Source organism: Corvus cornix, chromosome 2 (genome assembly GCF_000738735.6).
Source record: "Corvus cornix cornix isolate S_Up_H32 chromosome 2, ASM73873v5, whole genome shotgun sequence".
Classification (NCBI taxonomy): domain Eukaryota; kingdom Metazoa; phylum Chordata; class Aves; order Passeriformes; family Corvidae; genus Corvus; species Corvus cornix.
This window is the reverse complement of record NC_046333.1, coordinates 14,898,668-14,916,034: the sequence shown is the minus strand read 5'-3', so window position 1 is coordinate 14,916,034 and position 17,367 is coordinate 14,898,668. Positions and strand designations below refer to the sequence as shown.

Sequence of the window (17,367 nt, the reverse complement as noted above, 5' to 3'; positions counted from 1 at the left end):
TGAGAAGGAGCACAATTACTGTATTCCAGAGAAAGCCTATATCTTGTGTTAGCTTGCTTAGAGACAATTGGAAATGAAGCTTTGTCTTGTGAATGGGGTGGTTTCTGAGGTTGCTGTTGATTAAAGGAGCAGGCAGGGCCCTCTGCCATCGCTGCTGCTGGGGAGGCTGGGGAAGTGTGCCGGCCTGTAGGAAGTAGCCAAGCTCATCTGCTTTCCCCAGATAGCTTCCCTGACATGACATCACTGTTGGAAACACAGGCTGACTCTTGGCTGCATTTCCTGTGTTCTGTGTCCCTGTGCAGGCCTGGCTGCTCCAAGTGCACTAACACCAGTAGCATCCCCTTTCCGGCAGAAGTCAACCACTCCAGTTACAAAGCCCTTGGAAGGTAAGGAATAAAAATGGCTGAAATATGTTCAGGCTTATTTACTTCCTGTCAATAAACAGGTTTTACTTTCTGGTTTGCTTAGAAATTGAAGCCAGGCCTGATATGCAGCTGGAATCAGATATGAAGCTTGACAAGCTGGAGTCGTTCTTGGGAAGGCTGAATAACAAAGGTTGGTAGAGTTACCAAGGGTGGCAGCATATCCACTCTCTGACTTCAGTAAATCGATTGAAGTGCCCCTTAGTTAAAATAACTGGTAGCAGAAACAAATACTTCTTTGCTCAGACTTCACTTACTGATAATTTTATTTTTGTGATTCAGTCTTTGCTAAATTTTAAGAAGAAAAGCCTTTTGCTATTGTATTACAAATGTACAATAGAATAAATCAGAGATGCCAAAATAACTTTATTTCTCTAAAAACAATGTAGACATCATTCTGTAGGACAGAATTTCCTAAAATCACACAGCCAGTCTGAACCATATTGCCATATACAGTGAAACAGCTTTAAATGTAGTTTAGTCCTTTTAAAATCAAAATAGGATAGTAGGCTGCTCCCAAGCACAATTCATTCACTTTCCTGATTTTTTGAAAACTGACTCTCTGTAGGAGCTCATAAGCTTCCTTGTACAGTCTGTTGGCTGTTTAGGAAGCTCTCTAGAGTTCTCTGGGGTTTCCATCTCATATGTCTGCCCTCCATTTGTAAGACAAAAATCTTTATGTAATTTGTAGTGTAACAGATACCATAAACCAATGTATTCACATTTCAGCATAGGAGGCACTAGCATAGGATAATGACTGTGCCACACTCACTAGTCTGAAATAGTGACTTCTCCCCTTGTGATTCTAGATCTTTTCAAAGGAAGGAATTCCATAGGTGGAGGCAAGATGGAATATACAAGACCCTAAAATGCTTACCTCATCATACTAGAGCAACTCATTTATAGTGTCTAAGTTTTCATTTAGCCATATTTCCCTACCATTTTGCGTAATTATTATTGCATATGAGTAGCAGTTACACTGTTTTAATATTCTTTATCAATGTACTTTTCTACCATCAATTAAAAAAATCAACACAAAAAAAGCCCCAACAAAAACCTAAACACTACCACCACCCCCCAAAAAATTACCCAGACAATTACCAAACAAGTCATGTTTACCTTTTCTAGAGTTAGAAACTCCAGTATGATTATTTACTGGGAGAGGTGTTCTTTTCCTGCAGTTGCTGGGATGCAAGAGACAGTGCTGACAGTTACAGGAAGATCTGTGAAAGAGGTGATGAAGCTGGATGATGATGAAACATTTTCCAAATTTTATCGCCATGTGGATTTCCCTTCCTCCTCAGTGCCTTTGGATCTTGATGAGGACTTTGATGCCATCTTTGATCCTTATGCACCAAAGTAAGAATTACTTTTTCCCCATTGTTTTGAATGCAGACACAAGGGCAATGTTCAAAATGTTCAGCTCTAAATCATCTCTTAGGTATCTTAGTACTAGGCACATCCATTTCTTCTGAAATCATGCTTCTGCCTGAACTGAGGAACTGATCCTGTTTTCTTGTCTTTAGATGATTCTGACTAGAAAAATTAACTGATGATTATAAACACTGCTTGTTTTTCAGGTTGACATCTTCTGTAGCAGAGCACAAACGTGCAGTTAGGCCTACACGCAGAGTCCAGTCCTCAAGAAACCCCTTGAAAATGCTGGCAGCAAGACAAGATATTCTTCATGAATATACTGAACAAAGACTGAATGTTGCCTTCATGGAGTCAAAGCGAATGAAAGTAGAAAAAAGTAAGCTAGCAGGATGATTTGTACATGACACCATTATGCCTTCTTAATTAAAAACAAAACAAAAAATCCCAATGCAAAAACCAGAACTGAAGGAACCGAACATATTCTCTGAGTGGCAATAAATTGATTGAGGTATAAGGTGGAATGTAGACTGTCTAGGAGGCCTGGAGAGAAGGGCATGTGTGACTTCCTCAGGGAAAGTACCTATAGCCACCTCCTGTATATAGGTTTAATTATTTATTTTTAGCACAGTCACCTTGTGGAGAGAGAGAGAGAGAGAGAGAGAGAGACACGATGCCTGCAGGGTGTGCAGGGTGAGGACAGGAGATCAAGGAAAGCAGATCCAACTTTGTCATGCTGGGGTGAGAACTGGCAAGAATAGATGCACTTTTGTTAAGGTACACTGGCCTCAATTTTGGGTACTAATTTTCTCTCAGAAACTGGGATTAGCCTTCTTGCCTCCTAACAATTAATTTCCATAAAGTATCAGTGCTTTGTGGCAGGGCTTATACAAGGTGTTTTACTTGTGAAGTTGCTTTCTCCTGACAATCAGACAGGCAGCAAAGACATCATTGTAAAATGTATTTAAAGATTTGTCAAGCTACTCTTACATTTTGGAGTACAAGTTTTCCTTATTACATTTGAGTAAAGAAAGATCATCTTTAACTATTGAATGCATTGATGAAAATATTAATTATATATGTAATACTTAATTGCCATCTCATGAGAAGGATTTCCCTGAGTTATAAATTCATAAAGTGTGTTGTCTTTGGTCGAGCAATTTGTAGCCAAGAATTTGGGCTGTAAGTTTACAGTAAAACATGACTAAGACTCTGAAGTGTAAATGGGTGTTGCATCACACTGTCTCAGCCAAATTTTAAGGGAATTACAGTTAATTAACCTTGTCTCTGTGCTGTCTTTTATTATTAATGACTTACAAGGCAGTGAAGATCTATACAGTACTTCACCAAACATTGGGTAGGATGTTTCCTAGCAAAGTTGGTATTTCTGTCAAATAGCATAATTCTGACACTGACAGTTTACTCTTGGATGATATCTAGAAATTTAGGTAATCCTAAATCCACAAGTCTTTTGGGCTAGTGATTAATGAGTTCAACCTGGCTTTGCTGTTGCTATGGAGAAGAAGAAAAACTGAAAATAATGGGCAGCAATTATTTTCTTAATGCAACAACCAATTTTTAAATATAATTTTGTAATTTTTGTGTCTGTCTGTCTTTCCTCCAACTTCTTTTTATGTACAAGTGTCTACAAATTCAAATTTCTCAGAAGTAGCGCTTGCTGGCCTGGCAAGCAAAGAGAACTTCAGCAACATTAGCCTGAGGAGTGTTAATCTAACAGAGCAAAACTCTAACAACAGTGCTGTGCCATACAAGAAGCTAATGCTCCTGCAAATTAAAGGTATGCTGGAACTGCTTTTACTTTCCCTAAATAATAGGCTGAATGTAACATATGGGAGATGCTACCACATTTAGATGCTTAGCTTGTTCTAGATCTTCAGGTCAAGATTTATGTCTAAAACCTGAAAAAATAAGTGATAATTGTGTAACAAGTTAAACCTTACAAATAGGTTTGCATTGAGGCACTGTTGTGTGTTTCCCAAGGAGAAAACAGAATATTTCAGAAATTCTGGCTATCTCCTGTGGAAATTTTTTAACTGTCCCATTCTTCCAGTGCTCAGCATGACTTGGAAGTGATGTGACAGTGTTCTTACTCCACTTCCCCTTACAGTGCATAATAACATATCTGATTCTGCAAATAGCTAGGTTTTGGAAACAAAATTCTTAAAATTCCTGAATTCTTAAAACTTTTTATTGCCTACAGAAATTGTGCCATAACTTCACTTAAGCAAATGTAAAAGGTTCTGGAGTTTCGCTGCTGTCTGCCATTTACTTAATTCATTTACTTCCAGAAGGACACAGAGTTGTTAAAGCAAGAACAGGAAATAATAGAAATATTAGTTGATAGGAGACAACATTTATTTTGTTTCCTGTTAGTAAACTCTTTTTCCACAGTAGTAGTTTTTAATTGTTCTTAAAATGTCTGTTTCCACATATTTTGCTAAGCTTGTTGGGATTGTTTGTATTTCATTCAAAACAAATCAGGTGGTGGCACTTGATAGTGGTAGTTGAAGGAATACAATTAGCTTTCTTTTCTCTGTAGGAAGAAGACATGTTCAAACAAGATTAGTTGAACCAAGAGCCTCATCACTGAACAGTGGAGACTGTTTCCTGTTGTTAACTCCACATTTATGTTTCTTGTGGGTAGGAGAGTTTGCAAATGTCATAGAAAAAGCAAAGGTCAGTACTATTTTATTATTTATTTTTAGAACCATTGCAGTGTATGTCTCTGATGAAATTGAGCCTTGGTGCCAATTCTCCCAAAAACTGGCATGTAACTTACAGTCCGTGACAGGGAGAGATGCAGGATTCCTGAAAATCGGTTTTAGGTCATGCACTGAATGAAAGCTGACGTAGGAGTGGGTAGTTTGTGAAGCTGCAAGAGAAAAACGGATATCCTCAGGATACAGATTGAACTAAAAAAAAATAGTCTGAATTGCAGGATGTCCTTTTTATTCCCATGCCCACTGAGATCAGTCTTGCTTTAAGGCAAATGAAAGAATGAATGCATTTCTGTAACTTTTTTTTCTAGTGTCTGTTTATTTAGTGCAATAAATAATAACCATTTCTTCTGCTATTTGCTGTATTATATCTCATTTGCCTTCTCCCTGAGTAAGAATATTGCACAAGTATTCCAAAGACTTAAGCAATCCTGTTCAGATAACTGTTAATCTCTTAGGCTTCAGAACTTGCAACTTTAATTCAGACAAAGAGGGAACTTGGCTGTAGAGCTTCTTATATACAGACTATAGAAGAAGGAATAAATACCCATACCCACGCAGCCAAAGACTTCTGGAAACTCCTTGGTGGACAGACAAATTACCAGTGTAAGCATTGTTATAGTTACAATATCTGATGCTCTATCACAATAAGATAGTAGAGTCAGTTCTCTTTAGTAAAGATAGTTGGATGTTAATTTCTTTTGGGTTTTTTGACGATCTTTTCCTTAAGCCGCTGGAAGTCCTGAAGAAGATGAAATGTATGAAGCCGCAATAATAGAAACAAATTGCATTTACCGCCTCGTAGAAGATAAACTCATTCCTGAGGATGACTACTGGGGAAAGGTGCCAAAATGTACCCTGCTGCAACCAAAAGAGGTATTGTGCCACTTACTGCTCCTGTGGTAAGTGCAGGAACATGCAACTGATTATAACTTTCGGTAATTGCAAATGCTTGTGGAGAGGATCACTGAAAACTGTATCCTCTGTGTTTCTGAAAGGCTTCTGAGCGCTTTGCTGTCTAGAGTGTGCTGCAGGTCTCAAGAAATTAGTTCACGTTATCTTTAAAGTAAAATACCATTTTAGGAAGTATAAATCTTTGTGTCTACAGTGGCTTATTCCAGAATCATGAAATGCAAAACAAGTAGCCCTTTGGAAAAACAAAACAAAATAAAACCTGCTTTTATTTCTATGCCTAGCAGACTCTTCCTCTTCAAACAACCATTTCACCCATCTAAGTCGGAATGAGAGCAGGTTTCTAAAATGAAGACACGATGCATTTTCTTGAAAGTATTGAAGTCACTCCCTTTTTGCCTATGTTGTGCGTTCTGTCAGCCTTCCATGGCTGCAGGACAAGGCATAGGTTTAAATGTCAGAGAAAGCTGCTGAAACTGGACAGCAATCAGTCATGCAACAGAACCAGGTTTTTAGCAGTAAGAACTCTCTGATCTGCTAGTGACTTTAGCCACCTAAAGATACACCTCACAGCATTCCCCTTACTTGCTTCCAGTCATCCTCAGAAACTGGACATCGCAATGCAGACCGGTGCCCTGTCCTTACTTGCATTTAGTGCTACTTGTTAGTGTCACTGAGGAAACTCATATTTGGAGGAACTTCTGTTCAGCACAAGGAAACTGGAAGATCAGGGTATCACCTAACCTAATAGTAGGTTGATTTTTTTGTTGTTTGGGTTTGGTTTTAGGTGCTGGTATTTGATTTTGGCAGTGAAGTATATGTGTGGCATGGAAAGGAAGTTACTTTAGCACAAAGAAAAGTGGCGTTCCAGCTGGCAAAACACTTGTGGAATGGCACCTTTGACTACTCCAATTGTGATATAAATCCTCTGGACCCAGGAGAATGCAATCCCCTCATACCCAGGTATTGTAACTCGAATTTAGTCTCATTGCAGATACTTAGTTTTCTTGCCCTCTTTTCACAGTGTTTAATTTGATCTGTATCTTTTGTTCCCTTGCACAGAAAGGGACAAGGACGCCCAGACTGGGCTGTATTTGGCAGACTCACAGAACATAATGAGACAATACTGTTCAAAGAAAAATTTCTTGATTGGACAGAACTGAAGAAACTCAATGAGAAGAATTCTAGTGAATCCCTTCACCAGAAGGTGCATATAATAAGCATGCTAGGTATTTCAAACTAGATGACCTAGTTGGGATTGCAGCCAGGGAAATTTGTGTTCAAAGATCCAGAGCACTTTCTTTATTTTGTGGGCTTTGACCTAGGGGCCAGAACATCACTTCCTACAGCAAACCCACAGAGTTGTTTTGTATTATTATTTATATATTACATTATAATTATAAATATATTTGTGTGTATTACTTTTATATGTTATATATAAACATATTAATATATTATATATTATGTATTATTATTATTATTATTATTATTATTATTATTATTATTATTATTAATATATGAGCCAGGCAGCTCAGTGACAACTGCTGAGGTGGCTTTGACAAGGCATTGAACGATGACAAGATATTAAAGTACTGAAGTGTGCAGGAGTCAAAATGTTTGACTGGAACTGTGGGGCCAGGAGAAAAAAAAGCTATGCTCAAAGAAATCTCTTCTCTGTGTTTTCTGACAGGAAGAATCCAGATCTGACTCTAAACCATATGATGTCATGCTAATGGTAGCTGTGCCTCAAACAACTGTGGGCACAGTCTTGGATGGAATGAATATTGGCCGGGGCTATGGACTTGTAGAAGGAGAAGATGGGAGGCAGTTTGAAATTATCACTGCCTCTGTGGATGTCTGGCACATCCTGGAATTTGATTATAGTAGACTGCCTAAGCAAAGCATAGGGCAGTTCCATGAGGGAGACACTTATGTGGTGAAGTGGAAGTACATGGTGAGCACTACAGGTTAGTGAACAATTCCATTTCATCCTCCTGAAACATGCAGAAGTGCAGCTAAAACTCCTGCTATTAGTGGTGAGATCCAGACCTAGATTTCTATGGATATGAGACAGTTTGAAAGGTTAGGGATGCTAATTTAGCCTCCCTAGGTCATTAAAAAATAAAGCTTTTTATTTTGTTTAAAAGAAAGCAGTAGGAAATAAAAAAGTTAGTTATTTTTGATACACCAAATGTAATGCTGTCCATCTCTGCTTTTACCCAACATTGGTGGTGTACATGTTCACAGGACAGCTCGTTAAGCCAAATTATGCCCACAGCTTAACACCAAAATACTTAGGCAGCTGGACTAATGGCTGGGGTCTGAATGTCTTGCAAGAGAGGTAGGCTTAGCAACAAGAAAAACCTGGGTAATGGAGATCAGTAACAATGACAGGAAAAGCCCTTGCCAGCTCATTGCCCTTGCTGTCCCTTCTGCTGCTGCTGGAAACTCTTTGATCTGGATTTCAGGCTCAGCAGTGTTCCAACACAGAGCCTGAGAACAGCAGGTAAAGGCTGATAACCAGTCAGCTCTGTAAACCCATTGGAACTCTCCCTTCTGGCACTAAACTAAGAATAGGTGGCTTTTGTGGTAAGTTAAAAACAAATAGTCTAAAACTGATTGTTCCAAATAGCAGTCTATTAAAATCAGTTGAAAGCAGTGTAACAGTTATACAGCTTCAGGCTTTTAGCCAAAAAAATGTAGGTAGGTCTTAGTCAGGGTCCTTGAGATCAGATACTGGCAAATCCAAGAAAAATATAAAAGCTTGTAAGTCTTGGGAGAAGTGGGTAACACTAGTACTGAACTGTAAACAGACTTCTAATCCAAATGGATGAAAACATATTCCATCACTCCAAAAGAGAATAAATTTTTATGTAGGAGGCAGTACTTTTATGGACTAAATGTACAGATTCCCATAAATTTTAGAAGTGGGTAGTGGTCTGATTATTCTCAACTTGAAAAAAACAGGATGCTTTCTCCTAAGTGTTTCAGTTGGATGCTGCTCAGCGCTGCTGGAATCAAGGCAGATGTTTTAATATTTTTTTTAAAAATCTGTTTTCAAACTCTTGGGGTTTTTTTAAATCTTTGATTTAATTAAATCTGTTTATTCCCTATTCACTGGAAAGAGTGAAATATTCTGTAAGTGGTTGTGTTGTTGAATTTCACTTGCTGTAAACATTATTTGCTTATCATAACAACTAAATACTGATTGTTAAGGAAAAAAAAAAAAAGCAGCTGCTCTCCTGCTGCCAAAGAACAGTGTGTAATGTGGAAAATGAGCCATAATGCACTCTTCTGGTAACATAACTGGACATGCCATTTCACATGCATATTGGCTCAAGTGCTGTCTCCAGATAGTACCAGGTCTTTCTACATCTCTTTTTCCAGCCAACACAGGCATCTCTGCCTGTGGGCTTACATCCACCTGAGGAGACAATGCCAGCTCTGCACAGGGACACGCTGACTTGGAGACCTAATGTTCCTCCAATTGCACATTTTTTTCTTTCCTGTTCTGGATGGGATAGTGCTGAGCTGGCAGATGGGATTAAACCATGTGCTGTTTAAACCTATAGCCAGAGTACTTTCTTCAGCATGTGCTCTCTGTTTTGCAGTTGGAAGCAGACAAAAAGGAGAGCAACAAGTACGGGCTGTTGGAAAAGAGAAATGTGTGTATTTCTTTTGGCAAGGAAGGCACTCCACAGTGAGTGAGAAAGGAACATCAGCACTCATGACAGTGGAACTTGATGAAGAGAGAGGAGCACAGGTGAGCTTCCTAGGTGGCAGACCCGGTAAGATTCGCCTGTCTGGGTAGCTGCTAACAGTAAACAGGAATGATCTTTTTCACCTCCTCCCTTTCTGTGTTCTTGCCATTACAAATAGTCAGACCTCAAAATTACTTTTGACATTATTCCAACTGCCAGAGATCCTGCTTCTAAGGATATTTCTGGAAAAGGGTGGAGGAGAAGGTGGTCTCTCCCATCCCTGCAGGAATAAGTGAAGCACAGTTAGAGAGATTCATGCCTTCCTTTCATGTTCAGATAGCAGGACTGTCTTCCTAGCGCTGAGGAGAAGCACTTTCTGTAGGCCAAGGCAAAAAAATACATTTGAAATTTTCAATTTGCTTACTCTCTAATTACATATTATTGCATTGTTTGCAGAGATTCTAGCCAATGCAGATGCAGCTAGCTTGAAGCTGAGGACAGGCTAGTTTGCTTTGTCTTTAGGCATACTTGGGCTTTGCTGTGGCTTCACTGTTACCAGCATACAAGGTGGGAGGTTTAAAGTTAGTTTCTGTACCTTGATCATGTTTTTAGATTTTAACAGCAGCATAGAAATGACAAGAAAGACAGGAGTTCATAGAGGAGAAATATAAGGGCCCTTGATCAAGAGTGTGAGAGTCTCTGCAACGTAGCTGATTTAGGAACTGGCCATACCAGTTTCATTCTCCAAATGCAATGTTTACTGAGCAAAGAACATGCATGTTATCATAGAAACCAGTTTTACAGCAAATTTTGAACCTACTTCGGTTCCTATGTTATCTCCATATTGGTTTCAGTGAACATAGGTCAAGGTGGACAGGTTCTGTAAAAATTCATAAAATTCAAAAAATGGTTAGTTTAAACCAATTTAAATTAAAGTTCATTTGGTATTCCATTATCCTCTGAAACTCAATTGTTAGATTCCAGCTGGAGGTTTCTTTTAATATCCAGGTCGCATATGGAACCCATTGCATGCTGATATATGGTTATTTAAACAATAGTCAGCAGTTGTAAAGTAGAAGGAAAGCCATCTTTGTGGGTGGCCATAACTATATAATTTTTAGTAATCCATAGAGACCAGTTTTCCTGAGTCTGTATACTTGCCTTATTTTTTTTAATGAAGAGTGGTGCTTTCCATTTCCAGGTACAAGTGCTTCAAGGGAAAGAACCACCATGCTTCTTGCAGTGTTTCCAAGGAGGGATGATTGTGCATGCTGGAAGAAGGGAAGAGGAAGAAGAAAATGCACAAAGTAAATTATTGTTAGTTAAGAGTTTCTGCCCCAAAATCCTTCTTTAGCTGTTGTGGAGGGCTTTGTATTCAGTCTCAACTACCATAGTCTGTAGAAAGGAAAAATTAATGCCATGAAACTCTTGAGACAGCTTTGCAATGCTTTGTTTCAAGGCAGTCTTTTTCTTCTTTGAGTTTAAAATGGATTTTGTCATGCTAGAGCATGCTGACTTGATTGTATTGATGCACACATAAATTGTTTTAGTTTGGTTTTACTTAAGCCAAGTGCTGCTTTAAAGTATGTTCTTTCCTACACAGTCTGGGGAAGAAAAGTGTTTTTATGAGTAGTTCTTCTGCTCCAAAGAAAGCTCTAAGCTTTTATTACCCAATCACTGCTTTTTGTGACATATTCCTTGAATGCAGTAGTTGAGGTAGGAGAATTTCAATGGAAGTGTAGCTTGGAGATGTTCCAGTTTTCACTTGACTGTGACCTTATGTTCCTAAGGTGCAGAGGGGAAGAGGAGTTGAATAGGAGGAATACTGTGTTTGTTTCCCTTCTTCATGATATGAAAGAGCAGAACTTGACTTTTCTGCTGTTAAACTCTTCAGCTCTCAATACTTGTACTCCTGTAGCAAGGTTTCAGAAGGCATCTTTTCTGCACAGGGTTTCTCAAGTAGTGTTAGCCAGACCTGGTGCTTAGCTAGTTTATTCTGTGGCAATGTAGGCATGCAGTAGGTGAAATTCATCCAGTATGGAACAGCTGTTCCAGAGCAGAGGTTTTGAATTTTCAGTCCTGTGTGATTTTATAATAGTGCTGCACTGTTCCTGTCTGCTCCAGGTGATTGGAGGCTTTATTGCGTGCGAGGAGAAGTTCCCAGTGAAGGAAACTTACTTGAAGTAGCGTGTCACTGCAGCAGCCTGCGTTCTAGGACATCCATGATTGTCCTCAATATCAACAAAGCTCTTATCTACCTGTGGCATGGCTGCAAAGCACAGTCCCACACCAAGGATGTAGGAAGAACGGCAGCCAATAAAATAAAAGAACAGTGAGTGTCTGACCTATATTTTGGACATGTTTATATAGACTACCAATTTACTTAAAATAGTCTGACTCAAAGAAAATTTGAAATAAACAAAGCTGTCCTCTCAGTACAAATGCAGCATGTGCATACTTGGTGAGGAGGAGGAGTGAAGGTTGGTTGGTTTGGGAGAGTGGAGAAAACTCACATTCTGTAATTGCTTTCACTGGAGATCAAATGCATTTATTAATAGACTCACAGAATGGTTTGAATTGGAAGGGACCTTAAAGTTCATCTAACTCCAACCCTCCTGCCATGGGCAGAGATACCTTCCACTAGACCAGGTTGCTCAAAGCCCCATCCAACCTGGCCTTGAACACTTCCAGGGATGGGGCATCCACATTCTTCCTACTGGACTAATTACAGTTTAAAAAAAAGCCGTTTTCCATTTGGAATGAGATGCTAAACATCTGAATAGCAAATTAAATTGCATTTGATAGGAGGATTAGAATCCAGCCTTGTGAATAAGGAAGAGGAAATTAATTTGGGAAAGCATGCAAGGAGGACAGCAGCAGTTACAAAAGCAGGCAGTGAGAATCTACTGAGAACTCATGCGAGTATCTTCTTCACTCTGGGAATGGGATCCAAATGCTATGAGAATAGCTGTTGAAATTCCCTGTCTTGTTTTTTGATAATTTTTCAAAGTGCCTGTGTTGACATGAGGTATGCAACAAGCCTGTAGGGTACTTTTGGGTTCCACTAATGCAAGTGGCCAGCAGGTTTGTGTTAGCTGTGTTTGGGGCAGGAACGCTGAGTTCACTCTCTCTCTTTGTGTTTTGTAGGTGTCCGCTGGAGGCAGGGCTGCACAGCAGCAGCAAGGTGACAATTCATGAATGTGATGAAGGGTCAGAGCCCTTGGGATTCTGGGACGCATTAGGGAGGAGAGATCGGAAGGCCTATGATTGCATGTTGCAAGGTAGACCTGCCTTCCTGGATTTGGCACTCACATTTTACTTTCCTGGTCTACGGTGTTGTCAGATTTAATATAAAGTTTTTGAGGAACTTCTCAGTAGTTGAGTTGATCCCTTTAGAGAAATGCTTCCAAAAATCTTACTGAGTTAAGTAATACTTAAAAATAGAAGGAAAGTGCTGGAAAAACCAAGTGTTTCATTTTGTTCTCCCCTGCTTCTGCTGCCCCTCTGTATTCAGGCAGCACAGAGCAATAGTTAACACCGTTACCAATATATTTAGATTCCCCTCTGAAGGGATTTAGGAGGCAGTTCTGCACACATTTTTGTCCAGCCTTTGCTTTGAAACTGCCAACAAAGGTAGCAGGGGAATTGATTTACCAAGTGGAAAATCTGTCAGTTAACTCTGAGATGGGCTTGCTTCACTTAATCTGCAAAACAGCCGGTTATGAAATGGCTGATGGTAACTAACCAGGATAAGATTCAGACTGATGGCAGCCAGCCGCTCAGCTCAACTTCTTTACAGCTGTTGCTAGTCCCTCAAGACATCTGGTTGTCTCTCCTGATTTTTCAAACTCAGAAAATTTACAGCTACTTTAAAAGTTTATTTGTTAGTTTTTACAATTAACTCTGACATTTGCTATTGTGACTCTTCTTAATTTTTGTTCTTTAAAGATCCTGGAAAGTTTAATTTCACGCCCCGCCTGTTCAGCCTCAGTAGTTCATCAGGAGAATTCTCAGCCACCGAGTATGTTTACCCTTCAAGAGACCCTGCTGTCATCAATTCCATGCCATTCTTGCAAGAGGATCTTTATACTGCCCCACAGCCAGGTATGTGCTTTAAAATACTTAAGTGACAAGAAAACAGATGACTGTATCCTGCATCAGGCAGTGTTTCAGTAATTGTAAGCACTTTTAACTTGATTTATCACAGGAGAATGTGTGCATGTGATGCTTATACAGTATTAAGCAATAACAGTAATTTTTCCATGATAAAGATGCTGAGAAATAATCAAGTATGTATGTATTCCAGAGGCTTGCTGTAAAAATACATTGTTTATATCTGAGAATCAAACTCCAGCTGAAGTTTAGCTGGATGATTAACAAAAGGGATTGGTAAACTGTTAAATGATCCTACTGTGATGCTGACAAGCATATAAGAATGGGGTTTTTTAGGGGATTGCAAGAACTAGTAAGTGGCTGATGATGGATTTGTTATTTTCTGACTGTGCAGCACTCTTCCTTGTTGACAATCACCATGAAGTGTACCTGTGGCAAGGCTGGTGGCCTGTGGAAAACAAAATCACTGGATCAGCTCGAATCAGGTGGGCTACAGACAGGAAATGCGCCATGGAGACGGTGCTCCGGTACTGCAAAGGTAACAGAGTGCTGTGCCTGACTGCTCTGGGTGTGTCATACCTGTCCATGCCTTGCTCTCCCGAGCTGAAAGGTGCTCCCCCAATATATTGTAATATATTGTTTATTGTAATCAATAAACATCAGTTTATTTGAAGATACATTGTCCACTCTTTTTTTAGCAAACCATTTATCTAGTAACAGCATTGTTCCCAAATTGTCAAGATACTCTGCTGACTCAACTCTCAGTGGAAAGGCTTTATTTATTGTGTTACACCTCAGAATAACAAGTTAACAATTTAAACATTCTCATTTAAGCCTCCAAGCTGAAGCTTAGTTGATTGCTGGCAGGATACTTCTGCTGAGCATACCAGAAGGTTTCATTTACCTGAATTTGGCTAATTTCAGGCCATCACACTCTGCTTACTCTATTCTGTTTTTGTAAGATAAGAAAGGCATTCGGTTAGAAGTAGCTGTTGGGGATTTTCAGCATATATGTTTTAATCTTTGCAGTCAGCTATGGTAAAAGGCAGGTGTAAGAATACTGAAAAACATGTTAAAAGGTCCCATACTAATTTTTAAAAAAATCCTGGAAAATTTATTCTTTCTGCCTTAAACTGTTTCAGCTTTTCAGGAAAAAATTAAATACTCTTAGAAGGTAGCTTTGGATAGGGGTGAGATTGCAAAATATTGTACTGTTTGTAATTTCTGTCTCTCTTTTTTTTTTTTTTTTTGTATTTTGACTGTTTTTAGGAAAAAATGTAAAGAAGCCCCCAAAATCCTATCTAATTCATGCCGGCCTAGAGCCTCTGACGTTCACTAATATGTTCCCAAGTTGGGAGCACAGGGAAGACATTGCAGAGATCACAGAAATGGTAAATCTTTTCATTGCATAGACTGTCTCCTATTGCTAGTAACTGTGTCTTGTGTTGTCAGTAACACTGGTTATTTGTGCTCTCAGGCCCTAAGATGCAGAGGATAAACTTAGAAACCACAGTTTAGGAGTCTGCAAAGGAAAAAAAAACCACCACCACCACCACAGCTAAATTCTGACTGGGAATGTGTATATCAGAGGCATTCCTGCTCCTTTTCTTCATGTAACTTCTCATAGTTTGTTTTTTGTTGTTAAAAACAGGAGGAGAGTGTTATCTGAATCATCTCTTAGATGTGCTAGAGTTTGAGCTTAACAGAATAGCTGTTTCAGTCATGCAGCAATGTGCAGTTCTGGTCTGGTCTCCAAATTCGAAGTGCAGGAGAGCAAAACACCTCTGAAAGGACCAGCTGGCTCCAAGGGCTTTGTTACTGACTTTCTCAGCTGGGATGTGCAGAGTTCACAGCCAAATTACATGTGGCTGCTTTAAAAGCTTTCAGTCAAGGGGTGTCTCAACACAAATGACATCTCCTGTTTTGTAAGTCCTCTGCAGCCATCCTTAGTAGAAAATGCTCGTTTCATGACTAAACACAGATTTCAGCATTACACTGAGATTCTGGAAATACAGGAAGTCCTTCTGCGAAGTGCAGACCTGTTTTTAGCTGTGAAATTGTTGTAGGGGAGGGCTGTTGGCCTGTGTGCACACCTGGACATATAGCTTTGTGCTCAGGCCGGGCAGGTTATCCTGTGCCATCTGCAGATGGCCATGGGCACAGGTGACGGTTTCAGCATTGTGATCCTGTTCCCTGTTTTCCTTTTCTCCTTCCAGGATGCCGAAGTTTCTAATCAGATAATACTTGTAGAGGATGTGCTGGCCAAGCTGTGTAAAACAGTGTATCCATTAGCAGATCTCTTAGCTAGGCCTCTGCCTGAGGGAGTTGATCCACTGAAGCTTGAAATTTACCTTTCAGATCAGGACTTTGAGGTAAGGAGAGAAGAGGTGCACTGTTACTCTGTGCATCTGTGTCTAACCATGCGGGAAAGTCATTTGCTGATCGTGCTACTTAATCAGTTATTTTTGCTAATAGCACATCCTCTCATTTTAAACGCAGGTTGCATTAGAGATGACAAGAGAGGAGTACAATGCACTGCCATCTTGGAAGCAGGTTAACCTGAAGAAGGCAAAAGGACTTTTCTAAGCTGTGTTTAGGGGAGTGAGCACTAAAGGGATGTCCACTCTCACTTTCTATGTCCTTTAGAAGAATCGTACCCTACATTTACAGAACAGATAAAAATAATCTGAAGTTATTAGTGACTACCTATCTGGAGGTGTGTAATATTATAAAAGGCCAAGAGAACTCTTTGAAAATGGAATTCAGTTTTGACTCTTAAAGGCAGTGTGTTTAAGCTCCATTCTCCTATGCACTTAAACAGTAGTTTCTTGAGCTACTGCTGCAGGTGTCCTTTGGCTATATACAATACTTGCCATTTTTGTTTTTAAAGAAGTTCTCTTTGTAAAGTGTTATTTTGTTAGTTTGTGGATTACAAAGAATTTATATTTATATAAACACATAGAACAAGTATGTATTTAACAATGCAATATATATTCACTTTCAAGACTTTCATGTCAAAACTACAGAAAAGTAGCTGGATGGCAGTTGCTTGTACTGAATTAGCTATACCACCAATATGTATCTCCTTCGCATTCTGAAGTTTCTCTTTGCAATAGTTAATGAATTGTTCTCAGTGCTGCTTCAGGTGCTAAACCGAACAAAGCGTTTGTATTTATAGCATGGATTTCTTGAGAAACTATGCGAATCAACCTTTATACTTTATTATCCAAAAATGTATAGTGCCTTGGTTTTTTGTGTACAGTTTATATACAAAAAAAAAAAAAAGATTGGTCTGCATTTTGAAGATGGCTTAGAACGGTCTCCTATGTTACTTTTATAATAGTAGAAATAAAAACATCTCAGTTCCTAATACTTGTTGTAAACATTAAACATGTCTTTTGTGATATAAGAACCGAAAGTAAAAGCCTCTGAATAAACTTGTAGCAATGCTCTGACTTGTCATTAATTTGTACTGTAGTCTGTACTAGGTCATTGGAACCTTCCATAACATGGTATTTTCTCAAAATATTTTAACCTTAGATATCTGTGGGTATTGTACAGAGTTATAATTTGAGAAGCAGATAATGTAGAAAATAATCAATGTATGAGATAAAATTAAGTTGGGCAACACTTTAATGCTGAATGTTGGAACTGTCACACAACTCCTGTATCCTTTGGGTTTCCCTGTTTTATATATGAAACCAAAATTATTATGCTGGTTTTCAAAATTTGAAAAAGTCTTTTCAACCTTTGTGCAATTGGGAGTAAAATTTGAACTGAAAATAAACATTGTGTCCATTTTTTCAATAAGCACTGAAGTCAAAATTGTTTTTACTCAGTTAATTAGGACATTGAATAGAATCGTCAAGTAAGTATTTGCTATTGTTTGAAATGTTTTTCAGGCATTTGGCATTTCTGTAATAAGTTGTATGGTTCTCCTCTGGTAGCCTAGTGGGTTTCACATTTTCATTCCTGGCTGCATAGCTTTCCTTCTGCCCTGCAGCCATTCAGAGCTGCTCCTGGCTTGGGGTGGTGCCTGTCGCTGCTCTTGTCATTCTCCTAGGCCAAGCGACTTGAAGTGGGATTTTTGAATGTGTGAGGTGTGTA

At 39.1% G+C, this 17,367-nt stretch overlaps 1 protein-coding gene across 19 annotated transcripts in view; it reads left to right on the top strand.

The window, feature by feature from the left end:
• The window catches only part of SVIL (supervillin), a 134,307-nt gene extending 117,260 nt beyond the window's left edge, over window positions 1-17,047 (top strand). For all 19 annotated transcript variants that reach the window (XM_039548310.1, XM_039548311.1, XM_019283177.2 and 16 more), the window contains 20 exons: window positions 303-386; window positions 469-555; window positions 1,604-1,781; window positions 2,003-2,175; window positions 3,439-3,594; window positions 4,357-4,493; window positions 4,993-5,140; window positions 5,265-5,410; window positions 6,234-6,409; window positions 6,509-6,653; window positions 7,137-7,413; window positions 9,058-9,209; window positions 10,349-10,454; window positions 11,272-11,479; window positions 12,295-12,428; window positions 13,096-13,251; window positions 13,655-13,798; window positions 14,530-14,651; window positions 15,477-15,632; window positions 15,760-17,047. In XM_039548310.1, the coding sequence (XP_039404244.1) occupies window positions 303-386; window positions 469-555; window positions 1,604-1,781; window positions 2,003-2,175; window positions 3,439-3,594; window positions 4,357-4,493; window positions 4,993-5,140; window positions 5,265-5,410; window positions 6,234-6,409; window positions 6,509-6,653; window positions 7,137-7,413; window positions 9,058-9,209; window positions 10,349-10,454; window positions 11,272-11,479; window positions 12,295-12,428; window positions 13,096-13,251; window positions 13,655-13,798; window positions 14,530-14,651; window positions 15,477-15,632; window positions 15,760-15,846 (2,972 nt within the window). In that variant the 3' untranslated portion in view covers window positions 15,847-17,047. The remainder of the gene's footprint in view (window positions 1-302; window positions 387-468; window positions 556-1,603; window positions 1,782-2,002; window positions 2,176-3,438; window positions 3,595-4,356; window positions 4,494-4,992; window positions 5,141-5,264; window positions 5,411-6,233; window positions 6,410-6,508; window positions 6,654-7,136; window positions 7,414-9,057; window positions 9,210-10,348; window positions 10,455-11,271; window positions 11,480-12,294; window positions 12,429-13,095; window positions 13,252-13,654; window positions 13,799-14,529; window positions 14,652-15,476; window positions 15,633-15,759) is intronic.
• Window positions 17,048-17,367: the final 320 nt, after the last annotated feature.